Source organism: Chionomys nivalis, chromosome 17 (genome assembly GCF_950005125.1).
Source record: "Chionomys nivalis chromosome 17, mChiNiv1.1, whole genome shotgun sequence".
NCBI classification, from domain to species: Eukaryota; Metazoa; Chordata; class Mammalia; order Rodentia; family Cricetidae; genus Chionomys; species Chionomys nivalis.
Window position 1 is genome coordinate 39,569,222 of NC_080102.1, and position 13,049 is coordinate 39,582,270.

General features: G+C 49.3%; 1 protein-coding gene across 4 annotated transcripts; it reads left to right on the forward strand.

The window, feature by feature from the left end:
* Positions 1 to 5,526: 5,526 nt before the first annotated feature.
* On the forward strand, positions 5,527 to 10,318 carry Smim45 (small integral membrane protein 45). Of its 4 annotated transcripts, none has more exons than XM_057792099.1 (3): positions 5,527 to 5,814; positions 6,545 to 6,886; positions 9,238 to 10,318. In XM_057792099.1, exon 3 carries the CDS (start codon positions 9,252 to 9,254, stop codon positions 9,456 to 9,458), a length of 207 nt encoding a protein of 68 aa, XP_057648082.1. In that variant the 5' UTR covers positions 5,527 to 5,814; positions 6,545 to 6,886; positions 9,238 to 9,251; the 3' UTR covers positions 9,459 to 10,318. The 4 variants fall into 4 exon arrangements, with proteins under 4 accessions (XP_057648082.1, XP_057648083.1, XP_057648081.1 ...); XM_057792100.1 differs by having other exon boundaries at positions 6,545 to 6,768; XM_057792098.1 differs by having other exon boundaries at positions 6,545 to 6,631.
* Positions 10,319 to 13,049: the final 2,731 nt, after the last annotated feature.

Below are 13,049 nucleotides of genomic sequence, written 5' to 3' on the forward strand. Positions count from 1 at the left end.
GGGCGGGGCGGGGCGGGGCTTGACCGTCTGGGAGGGTCTCTGCCTGCCCGCGTTCTAAAAGAAACCGCCGCCTCTCTGCCTGCTCCTCAGGAGCAGTAAGTGCTCTTAACTGCTGAACCCTCATTCAGGCCACTACCGTCCTCCTCTTTTAAAAAAATATTTAGTTCATTATATATATTTTTGAAGTTTTCAATTTAGTTGAAACCAGTTTACAGACCGTCGTGAGCTGCCACGTGGGTGTTCCGAACCCAACCTGGGTCCTCCGGAAGAACGGCCAGTGCTCTTAACGGTTGAGCCATTTCTCCGGATACAGCCTATTCCCTACCTGCCTATTCCTGAGGGTCTGATTTCTCTCTCCTCTAGTCTTGGGACCCCTCCCTTCCCCCACCTACCAGAAAGTTCCAATGTATGGTTTTTCTTTAAGTTCCTAAACTACTCTCTTTAGTCTGTCTCAGCAGATTTCCACTTGACTGACAGACGCCATCCAGGAATCAGCTGTGGACTATAAACTTCCAATTGGCTTCAAGCCCTGGTCTTGCCGAAACGTGATGTGTCTGCTCCCAGTCTCTACAGCTGGGTCAGTGAACCAGATGCTTCTGTTGAATGCCCCATTGCCTGAGTCCCCTCCTGGCCACTGACTAACATTCCAGCCTCCCTGGGCCCTGACAAGGGAGTCGTAATTTCAATAGAGAGTAGATAAAGAAGAGAGCATGTCTCCTCTATAAAAGGCTGGAATGTTAGCTCAAAAGGAAACCCCCTGGCAGAGGGGACAAAATGGCTACCTGTAACGCTTACTGGTACAAAGAGAAGTACCAAATAGACCCAAATCTATCAACAGGTACTGATTAGCTGAAATAGTTCTACAGTGTGATAGGGCACTCGACCTATCTCTGCAGTACAAAGAGGTGTGGCTCTAAGAAAAATTGTGTGGCTTTAAGAAAAATCTTTGTGCCGGGCGGTGGTGGCGTACGCCTTTAATCCCACTCGGGAGGCAGAGGCGGGAGGATCTCTGTGAGTTCGAGGCCAGCCTGGTCTACAAGGAGCTAGTTCCAGGACAGGCTCCAAAGCTACACAGAGAACCCCTGTCTCGGAAAGCAAAACAACAACGAGAGAGAGAGAGAGAGAGAGAGAGAGAGAGAGAGAGAGAGAGAGAGAGAGAGAGAGAGAGAGAGAGAGAGAGAGAAATCTTTCTGTGCAAAGCTCTTGAAAACCATTAAAGAAAACTGGAGAAAGGTGGCCTTTGCCTCTTCCTCTAGGAGGAATGTTGCTTCTATGTCAACCAGTCAGGTATAATAAAAGACAAAAATCTGACAACTCCAGACAGATCTCCAAAAACATAATCAGCTTAATGCCTCTGGCCAGTGGATCGTTGACTGTCCAGTATGGAATTGGAATTTGCCTTTTGTTTTGTTTTTCAAGATAGAATTTCTCTGTGTAGTCCTGGCTGTTCCGGAACTCATTCTGTGGACCAGGTTGGCCTTGAACTCACAGAGATCTGTCTGCCTCTGTTTCCTGAGTGCTGGGATTGAAGGCGTGAGCCACCACCACTGGGCTAGAATGGTTTTCTCTTTTTAGAGTCTTACTGGTATTAGGACCCAGGATCTCTTGCATGCTAAGCAAGCATTTTGCCACTGAACTATATCCCCAGCCCACATATTGCCATTCTTAACTCCTCTTCACCTCCTTTCCCTAGTTCTACTAATTGTGCCCTGTCTCATAAACTTCTTGTCTAGACTAGACTTCTTCAACAGCAGACTCAAGATTTCTCATCAGACATTTAATCACTTGTTACAGGATTTTCAGCTCAGGCCTACAGCCCCCATTACACCCAGATGGCGAAGATCAAGCTTGCCCCAAAGACTTTGATACCTCAAACAACAGAAAGTAATCTAGCAATACCCCTCCATTGTTTTTGTTTTATTTTTTTTTTTTTTTTTGAGACAGGGTTTCTCTGTGTAGCCCTGGCTGTTCTGGAACTCACACTGTAGACCAGGCTGGTCTCGAACTCACAGAGATCCACCTGCTTCTGCCTCCCAAATGCTGGGATTAAAGGCGTGCGCCACCACACCTGGCTCTGCTCTACATTCCCCCCCCCCCACTGCAGTATCAGGACTGCCGTTATCATCTATCACCTGGACCGTCTCACCTGCTCCCTGATCTAAGGTTCTCCGCATAGCATCTGGGTCCTTTTGAGACAGATATCAGAAGATGCAACTTCCTTCATCCAAACCAGCCTCTGAATCCCATCTCAGCGTGCTGCAAACACCTGGCATGATCCACAGGCATCCTGACTCCTGACAACTTCTCTGACCTCAGCAGCTCTTAGCCCTGCAGTAAACAGCCCCACCCTCCCGGCAGCCCCTGGCTGTCCTTGTTCAGGACCTCGTCCTTCTTCCTCTTGGTCCTTCTGGATGAAATCTCCCAAACAGTCAGAACTTGTCCCTTACTTCATGCCTCTGCTCCAATTTCAAACTGTCATAGGGGTTCACTCTTTTGTGTGGCTTTTGTTTTGGTTTTGAGACAGGCTTTTACTCTGAGATGCTGGCTGGCCTTCACCTCTGGGCAATCCTTCCTGTCTCAGCCTCTCCAAGGGCTGGGATTACAGGCAGGAGCCACCATGACCAGTTAGAGGGGGGATTTCCTTTGTATTTATTTATTTTTTTACATTTTGCTTATTGACCGTGTGTGCACATAGGGGCACGAGTGCCATGGTGTGTGTGTGCTCAGAGGACAGCCTCTGGTATTTGGTTCTTTCCCTCCACCATCGTCAGAGCCAGCAGCAAATACCTTTACCCATGAGGCCATCTCACTGGCCCATTTTCTTTTCCTTTTTTTTTTTTTTAATATTTGTTTATTATGTATACAACTTCTGCCTCCATGCACACCAGAAGAGGGCGCCAGATCTCATTACAGATGGTTGTGAGCCACCATGTGGTTGCTGAGAATTGAACTCAGGACCTCTGGAAGAATAGCCAGTGCTCTTAACCTCTGAGCCATCTCTCCAGCCCTTCCTTCCTTCCTTCCTTCCTTCCTTCCTTCCTTCCTTCCTTCCTTCCTTCCTTCCTTTCTTTCTTTTTTTTTCTTTCTTTTCTTTTTTTTTTGAGGCAAGATTTCTCTGTGTAGCCCTGGCTGGAACTCACTCTGTAGGCCAGGCTGACCTCAAACTCACAAAGATTCTCCTGCCTCTGCTGGGATTAAAAGTGTGCACCGTCATTGCCCCGCTGACATTTTTCTGAAGACTGGCTTCCGTGAGGCCCTGGTGGGATACCTAAGAAAGATGGGGGAATCTGAGTGTGGCGGTCCAGAGATCTTACCCTTTAACAGAAGTCACTCGGCTTCACCTCTGTTACACACGAGGTTCCCGTGAAGCTTTTCTATGACTAAAAGAATTAGTGGCTGTGCTAGTTTAAATAGGAATGGCCCCCAAGACTCATGTCTGAATGTTTGGCCCATGGGAGTGGCACTATTAGGAAGTGAGGTCTTGTTGGAGTAGGTATGGCCTTGTTAGAGGAAATGTGTCACCATGGAGATGGGCTTTGAGGTCTCATTTGCTCAAGCTATGCCCAATGTGGTACACAGTCTCTCCTGCTACCTGTGGATCCAGGTGTAGCACTCTCTGCTCCTTCTCCTGCCGCCATGATAATGGATCAACTTCTGAAACCATAAGGCAGCCCCAATTAGATGTTTTCCTTTATAAGAGTTGCTTCAGGAGCTGGAGAGATGGCTCAGTGGTTAAGAGCACTGACTGCTCTTCCAGAGATTCTGAGTTTAATTCCCTGTAACCACATTATGGCTCACAACCATCTGTAATGAGATCTGGTGCCCTCTTCTGGCCTGCAAGGATACATTCAGGCAGAATACTGTATACATTAAGAAAAAAAAATGCTGTGGTCATGGTGTCTCTTCACAGCAATAGAAACCCTAACTAAGGCAGTGGCTAAAACAATACCTACAGACCATTTATCACACTTTACATATTGGTTGAGACATGATTGGCACATATGAAGCCACTATACATGCTGAGAACAGGTGGTTCAAGCCTTTAATCCCAGCACTTGAGAGGAAGAGTCAGGTAGATCAAGGCCGGATGGTCTACATAGTGAGTTCCAGGATAGGCAGAGCTACATAGTGAAGTTCTCAAAAGAAAATAAAAAAAGTTATTATGCAAATCAGGTTTGGTGATGCAGAGCTCACACATTAACACATGAGAGGTTATAGGTTCCATATCTGGCATTAAAGAAAGAGAAACCAGCCTGTGAGATGGCCCAGCAGGTCAGGGTACTTGCTGCCTCAAACCCCATGACCTGAGTTCGATTCCTGGAACCCACATGGTAGAAGAGAACTGATTTGTGCAAGCTGTTTTCTGACCTCCATACCCAGACCATAGTGGAACACACAGATAAAAGCATGGCACACAATTAACACAATAATTAAAAAAACAATCTATAGGTATAATAGGTGTATTTTACTCAAAAGTATACTTTCCCTAGCGTACTCGAAGTTTAAAAATCCCCTGAAGCCTCAACTCACTCTTCCTTAACCCACATACATTGGGAAGGACCCATTTCACTTCAGAGCTCTCAGGTAGCATGGTGGCATGCTAGGGGACTGAGGGCCCCAAAGCTACCTCACCCAGAGCCTTCTTCCACCTCTGTGCGTCCTTAGGTTTCTGGGAACACATTCTGGGGAACTGGGTCCTCCACGCATCTTCTGTAACTTCTGGGACCTTGGGGCTGGTCTATCCTTTTGAGACAACAGCCATCGCTGTTCATAGAATGTGCACTGGATGAGACATCTCGCAGATTACAGGTTCAATCTAGAGCCCCCGGGGGGAGAATCCAGGCTTAAAGCTTGGCTCTGAAACTCCCAACCCTTGCCCATGACTTCAAACCCATCATCTTCACTTCCCTGATCCTGGGCTGTTTTGTGGTCAAGCAGGCCAACACCCAGCCAGCAGGAGAACTGAGTGGGGATGCTAGTGCCTGGTGAGATGATAAGGCATTCGTGTGTGTGTGTGTGTGTGTGTGTGTGTGTGTGTGTAGCTGTCAGAGGGGCCTGGAAAGCAGGCTAGTGTGCTTACCTAGAAAACTGCTCTTGTTCAGCCTTGTGACCTTAGATGATTATCAAAATGGTTCATAAAAATGATGAAGGACAGAAAACAGTGTCTAGCCAGGAGCAAATCACTGAAACAGCCCACCCTGGCCCTCAGTCTCAGTTCTGGGTCATCCCTTTATAACATGGAACCCTCATTAGCTCTGCCTGTTACTATTGGTGTGTTTTTGTCCACCTGACAGAGACCCTAGTCTGTCCTGGGTTCCGTCCTCTCTGCCTACCATCCTTGGGACCTAGTCCCTGCTAGGTGACTCTCATCCCTCTCTGAATTCTGCTCTCCCTGTCATCTGCTGAACCACGTGTACAGTGGAGGGATCCAGAAAAGCTGGTTGCCAGGGCAACAGAGGATAAAGCCCTTGCACTGTCTGGCTGCTGATTGGCTGAGACAGGTCCCACCTCCTGCCATCCTGAATGTGGGGGTGCAGAGGGAAGGGTCTTTGATGGCAAGGAGAGGTACCAGGGTGCCAAGCCGGCTCAGGATTGTTGCCTTTTGGCCGACTCAGAGGCCTCCAGACCAGAGGAGCTCCATCTCCCGTGGGAGTATTGGCTTGTCACTCCCTGCCTCTAGCTAGCACAGCGGTCACAGATGGCCGCGTCTCTGGGGACAGCAGCTGCGACTGAGTCTACAGGCCAACCCTGAGCCGCTCAGGCTGAGGCAGCGTGCTCTGTGCAGAGTGCAGACCAGGCGTCTGTGGGTATGAGGTGAGTCTGCAGGCATGCTGTGGACACTGAGTGTAGCTAGCGGCTTGGGGACAGGGAGTGGGGCTCTGTTACACTGTCCCAGGCAGAACCTGGGCTGAAACAGTCTTGGCTATTTTCTTAGCGATTGTCTGGCAACCCTCATCCCCACCCTGCCATTGTGCACAGAAAATCCTGCAGCCTGTAGAGGGTGAGGGGTGGTCCAAGGTCACAGAGAGAAATCGTGGGTGTTTTCCTTGTCATTTACGTCAGTCCCCTGAGAAATCAGGAAAAGGTCTAGGAGTCCTCTGCTGCCCTAGAATGCATGGATTTTTGTCTAGAGTATTGGAAAGGCAGGGGGACCCCAGGCTCTGCAAGTGAAATAGATAGATACCGCTTTGCCCCAGACTGTCGTTCTCAGACTGAAGTTTTGTTCTGTCCTGGGGCCCCTCTCTCTCCCTCCCACCGCAGCCTCCCCACCCAGCAATTCTGAAGGCTTTATTTGGCTCTCCAGAAAGGACGGTGTGTAGGAGGGGGCTGAACCCTGCACCGTCTCCACCTCTGCTGCTCTAGTCCCGACTCAAGACCATGACTGCCCTTTAATAAGTCCCTCCAGAAACAGGGCACCTTTAGTTGTCGGCTGTATTTCAGGACAGCCAATGGAGAACCTGGGGAAGGGGAGAGACAGGTAGACACGTGACCAGAAAGCAGCATCTCTCTCTCTCTCTCTCTCTCTCTCTCTCTCTCTCTGAAGGTGACAGGTCACCTGAGACTAGGGGACACAGGAGGAACTGGAGTTTGGAGTCAGAATAATGGCGTTTCTCCTCAACCTGCTCTGAAGGTGATTCTGTCCACTCCCCTATCCCGCTCGCCACCAGAAGCCAAGATGGCTCATGTCCTCACGCTTGGGAAGTTTCTTTCTGTCGCAGAGGACTCGAGCCTCAGGTCATTACTGGGAATGAGCTCTTCCACTTCTCAGTTGAGTAATCCTTTGTAAAGTGCCTTGTCTAGGCGTCTGTTTGGTCCTCTGTCTACAGACAGTGATGCCCAGCCAATATGCCCTGGCTAAGCCTGTGAAAATGCTGGACTCTGCCAGGTATGCAGAAGGGGGCTCCTCAGACCATGCTTTCCTAGAGCTAAGGAAGGTTTGGGGGTGGGGTAAACAGACCCTGCATTTTTTCGTCCCTGAAGAAAGCGATTGGTGATGGCACTTTTGAAGTATAAATGGAAGTTTGCCCAGTAATTAAGAATGCAGAGAACTAAGGAAGACCAAAGCAGTCATGAAGGTGGGGACTGCACAGCAGCAGGTGACTGGCACTGGGTTCCATGAGAGTACACAGCATGGGACTTGAGGTAGGGAGGCTGGGCGGAGCACAGATGGTGGTTGCATTTGTTTCTTTTCTATTGCTGTGACAAATGCCACGAGCAAGGAAACTCGGAGAGAAAGTTGGGCTTATGGTTTCAGGGGGCCGGAGTTCGTGATGGTGGAATAAAGGCGTGATGGCGAGAACAGCTGAGGGCTCCCGTTTTTATCCACAAGCGGGAGGCCGAGAGAGAGAGAGAGAGAGAGAGAGAGAGAGAGAGAGAGAGAGAGAGAGAGAGAAGCAGAGACAGAGAGAACACGAGTGAGATAATTGGGATTAGTTTTTGAAAACTCAAAATTCATCTCTAATGACACACCCCCTCCAACAAGGCCACACCCCCTCCAACAAGGCCACACCTCCTAATCCTTCCCAGAGAGTTCCACCAATTGGGGACCAAGTGTTGTAACATAGGCGCCTGTGGGGACCATTCTCATCCAAGGCACCACCAGAACAGAGTCTGAGCAGTCTGGGTTCACGTGACTTTTGTGAAACACTTGACATGTTCCCGTCCATGTTCCTGCTTTCTCCTTCTGTGGCTCATTCAAAGTAACAGTTGTCTGGCTGAGATGGCTGCGTGAAGCCCCGGGTTCGATCCCCAGTACTGCATAAACCAGGCATAGTGTCAAACTCTTGTAATCCCAGCACTAGGGGGGCGAAGGCAGGAGGACCAGAAGTTCAAGGTTATCGTCAACTACATAGTGAATTTGAGGCCAGCCTGGACTATATGAGATCCTGTTTCAAAAAAAAAAAATTTTTTTTTTGTTTGTTTTTGAGACAGGGTTTCTCTGTGTAGCTTTGGAGCCTGTCCTGGAACTCACTCTGTAAACCAGGCTGGCCTTGAAGTCCTGGCTGTCCTGAAACTCCCTCTGTAGACCAGGCTGCCCTCAAACTCAGAGATTTGCCTGCCTCTGCCTCTGGAGTGCTAGGATTATAGGCGTGTGCCACCATACCTAGCTAAAATCTTTCTTTTTTCTTTCCTTCTCTTTTCTTTTGTAAATGGGGCTGGTGAGATGGCTCAGCAGTTGAAGTCACTTCCTGCTTTGCCTGGCAACGTGAGTTTAATCTTCCAGACCCATATACCCATATGGATTGATTCAACAACTGAGAATTACCTCCTACCTCCACACTCATGCTATTACATGCATGTGCACATGTTTGAATACATACATGAACATGCACCCGCACACACACATACACGATAAATAAAATGTTTAAGTTTAATTTACAATGTACTTAGGAACTGGGGCCTGTTTTGATTTCTTTTTTCAGACAAGGCAGCTGAAGGTCAGTGTATAAAAACAACATTGTAGCGCCTATATACACGGCAGGCATGGGTATGGGAAGTCTTACATACACTGACCCACTTAGCAGCCCCAGAACCCTACCACTCAGGAGCTGTCTTTTCCATTTACAGCCAAACACGCTCTGATCTTACCCAAGTTATATGGTGCTAGCGACCGTGGCCTCGTAATTACAAAACTGGGTTGTGCAGGTGCTATTGATACCAGGCCCGGGGCCCTAGGGATGTGTGTTTGAGCACCGTATTTCACCAGGCCACACTTTGCCTGATATAGCTGTGGCCTCAGTCATCCTTGCATGTGTGAGTGGGTGGGCGGGGTGTCAGCAAGCCGCAGAAGGCAGGGTTCAGCCAGGCCTCGGGGTGCAGGGAGACCAGAAGAGGTTCCTCCCCACCTGTCCTCTTGCAGAGAGTGCTTTGCACACGCACGAGAATTAGTGAATGCTCACCATGACCTGTGTTGGGTTGGACTAATTTCCCCTTCCATCCCAGGAAGTGGCGGCCCAGACTTAGGCAACTTGTACAGCGGCCCAGACTCTGGAGACAACGCAGTTGTAAATCTTTCTTGACGAATGAGTAGGAGCTGAGTGTTCTCATGTGAAGGGGACACAGCTCGGTGCCTGTGGGAAGGCCGCTGAGTCACCCTGCCGTCTTGGTCAGGCACAGTCTCCCACTACCCTAGGCAGTCTCCCCATCTGTAATACGATGCTGGCAGGCTCTCGGGTCTCTCTCAGGGTGGGTACTACCAAGGAGCCTTCTCGTGTCCTCATGACTGTGTCTTGGCAGCCAAAGCCGCCGCGATGCCGCACTTCCTGGACTGGTTCGTGCCTGTCTACCTGGTCATCTCCATCCTCATCCTGGTGGGCTTTGGAGCTTGCATCTACTACTTCGAGCCTGGCCTGCAGGAGGCGCACAAGTGGCGCATGAAGCGCCCCCTGGTGGACCGTGATCTCCGTAAGACGCTGATGGTGCGGGACAACCTGGCTTTCGGAGGTCCAGAAGCCTGAGCCAGAGGACAACCCCTTGATCTTTCCATCCACGCATCTGTAGCCCAGTAGAGGCCCTTGCTGTTCAGGGAGGCCCGCCCCTTGTGTAAGACACCAAGCACTCGAATATCTTATTTGCTGCTCCGGGCTCAAAATCATGCCTTCCCTTCCTAGCTCTGGGGACATCCTCCACTGGCCCTCAGTGCCTTTAAGTGCTGTCCAGCCCTCTTCCCCTTCACTGAATTCCCAATTGCTTTCAGCTCTCATTTCTGCCTCAAAGCTGCCCCAGGAGAAGCCTTTCATCAGAAGGCTGAAAGTTCAGACCAGCCCCGCCCACCTGGGTGAGCTCAGACTTAGAGGAAGTGATAGTGTATCGTGGGGGTGTGCAGAAGGGCAGGACTTTGGAAAGGGTGTGTGTGTGTGTGTGACAGCGGGCAGGCACTAGAAGGTGGGAAGTTGTGTGTGTGTGTGTGTGTGTGTGTGTGAGAGAGAGAGAGAGAGAGAGAGAGAGAGAGAGAGAGAGAGAGAGAGAGAGAGAATGGGGGCCCTGGCAGAGGAAGCAGCGGTGGGCGTGGAGTGGGCTCTACGCAGCACGCAGCAGTGGAAGGTCTGTCCACTGCAGGTTCCAGCGCCTTCCCTCTGCTGGAGTCTTCCACCCTTCCCCTAGGCTGAGGTGGCCGACAGGAGCCCCTGCCCATGCTCCCTCTCTGTCTCATGCTGCACTTCCGGGACTGAGCCTAGCCTCGGCTGCCCACCCTGGAAGCTCCTCCTGTGTGGAGACTTCATTACTTGACTTTGTGGCACAAATGGGCAGACTTCATCTCTCTCTTCTGCTGTGGCTTCCATTTTCATGTATTCAAATCTAATAAAGGTTTCATGGCTCCCTCTGCAGGACTGTTCTTTCTCAAAAGCAGGATCGTGCCCATCTGGGTACTCGGGAAAAACATAACAGCTTGGTGGTTCCCACACTGGTGATGGGAACACCAAACCTCAGGAAAGGTGAGCAGAGATTCTCAGCCGACAGCATGGACCATTGTTGGTCGGAGGCAGGGGAATGTCCTGTGACTGCAGGAAGATGTCCAACATCTGGAATCTTTACCCACGAGAAGCCAGCAGCATCAACTGTTTCTCCTACCAGGATAAACACAATGTTTTATTTTACATCCTCAAACTTGCTTTGTTTTGGTTTAGACAGGGTCTTGTGTAGCCCAGGTTGGCCTCAAACTGTGCAAGCACAAGGACCTGAGCTTGGGTCCTCAGCACCCTCGTAAAATCTGGGTACAGTGGCATGCATCTGTCTCCCTAGCACTAGGTGGGGGAGGTTGGGGGAGCAAGGAAATCCTGGGGGTTTCTTGGCCAGCCAACATCACTAAAATGCTTAGCTTTAGATACAGTGAAAGGCCCTCTCTCACAAACAATAAGGTAGAGAGGGTTGTTGATCTGAAGCTGACCTCTGGCCCCTACATGTGCTTGCATGGGTGTGCACATCTGCTGCACACGCACACACATACACACACACACCATGCACACATACTTACAAAGCAAACAAGGTGAATGGCTTCTGAGGAATGGCTCATGAGGGTGACCACAAGGTCCATATGCACACATGTACACACACACACACACACACACACACACACACACACCTACATGATAACTGTGCACACAAACACAAAGTAAATATCTGGATGATCAAACACTGTCTTAAAGATTTATTTTTACTTATCTGTGTGTTTTGTACATGTATGCCACATGTGTGCAGGTACCCTCAGAGGCCAGAAGAGGACATCGGATCCCTTGGAGCTGGAGTTACAGGTGGTTGTGGGCCACCTGGTATGGATGTTGGGAGCCACACTTGAGTCCTCTGGAAGAGCTTGAGCCAGCTCTCCAGCTGCGATTCATTAAACATGTTACCTGGAATCCCTGGAGTAGAGAACAGTCTAGGAGATAAAATTAGTTACCAAAATGCCAGACAACAGGGTCCTAAGGCAGGAGGCTGTCCAGAGCTGGTTTGGTGGCCATTTCCACTCAGGAACCCCAGGTTCCTTTGCTTGCTTTGCCACACCTGGGATGTTGCCTGCTCAGCATGAACTGGTTCCCATGCATCCTGAGTAGCTAAGCAGCAGAGAGATGGGGGAGGGGTGATGTTCCCCAAAGGGATGCTTGCTCTGATGATGGTATCTATTCATCTCCTCTGCTTGATATTTAATCACACGGCTATCTTAGCTGCAAGGGAGGCTGGGGATGCAGCCTTGACTTGGGTGACTGTGTTCTAATTAAAAAGCCCATCTAGGGCTGGGAGTGGTAGAACACACCTTTAATCCCAGCACTCAGGAGACAGAGGCAAGATAACTGTAAGCTTCAGGGCAGAGACCCTGTCAAAAAAAAAAAAAAAAAAAAAACCCAGCAACAAAACAAAACCTAAACCAAATCAAACCAAACCAAAACAAACTTTAAGGAAACATGGGGCTGGAGAGACAGCTCATTAAGAGCACTTGTTCCTCTGGCAGAGTACCTGGGTTCAGTTCCCGGCACCTACACAGTATGGCTCATAACTGTCTGTAACACCAGTTTCAGGGAATCTGACACTCTCTTCTGAACTCTGAGGGTACCAGACATACATATGATACATATACATCCATTTAGGCAAAACACACAAAAATAAAATAAATAACTCTTAAAAAAAAAGCAAAAGCTCACCTTGACTAGGTGGAATGGCTCAGGGGGTAAAAGGTACCTACTTCCAAGTGCAACAAATTCTCCATGGTGGAAAACTGGCTTTTGCTGATTGTCCTTGGGCCCATCTGTACCTCAACCCTGCCCCAACCTCTTGACCCCAGACCAGGCCTTGTGCCCTGTCTTGGGCGGCAGGGAGGGGAAAAGAAGCCATTTTCAACTTGAGACACTGGACTGTTATTTATCCATAGCCCTAACCCAGGAACAGCATGAGCTGTTTGGCAGAGCTGGTTCTAGAGTGAGGCTTAATGGATACCTCAAAGCCACATTCTGGCAAAGCTTGCATCCTCCCATCTCCAAGGATGGCCTTCACTGCCTTCTGCCTCACTCAGCAGCTCCGAGGGTTTTCCCACCTTCCTTTGCACATCAGATAAGTGGCCAGAACTGTCTCCTCACTTCTGAAGACTCTTCCAGTAGTAGGTGGAAACCAAACAGGACGGCTGAAAGAGACTCTAGACTCAACTTGCCTGGGGTAAGAACTTCAGGCTGTTACTAGCTCTCTCTCTGTATCCCGGAATCAATCAATCAATCAATCTTTTCTTTCTTTCTTTCTTTCTTTCTTTCTTTCTTTCTTTCTTTCTTTCTTTCTTTCTTTCTTTCTTTTTCTTTCTTTCTTTCTTTCTTTTTCTTCCTTCTTACATAGGTTTTATGTCTCTATGGCTGCCAGGTGCTCTTTCCAGTTCCCTATTCCAGGCTTATACAACTTTCAGCACCTGTTGTCTTAAAAAAATTTACCAAGCTTGGCAGTGGTGGCGCTCGCCTTTAGTCCCAGCACTTGGGAAGCAGAGGCAGGTAGATCTCTTTGAGTTCAAGGCCATTCTAGTCTGAGGAACAAGTTTCAACGAAGCCAGGGCTGTGCAGAGAAACCCTGTCTTG

Bases quoted from the DNA above. Each gene is read 5' to 3' on its own strand.
- Smim45 (XM_057792099.1), top strand. From the start codon at position 9,252: ATGCCGCACTTCCTGGACTGGTTCGTGCCTGTCTACCTGGTCATCTCC.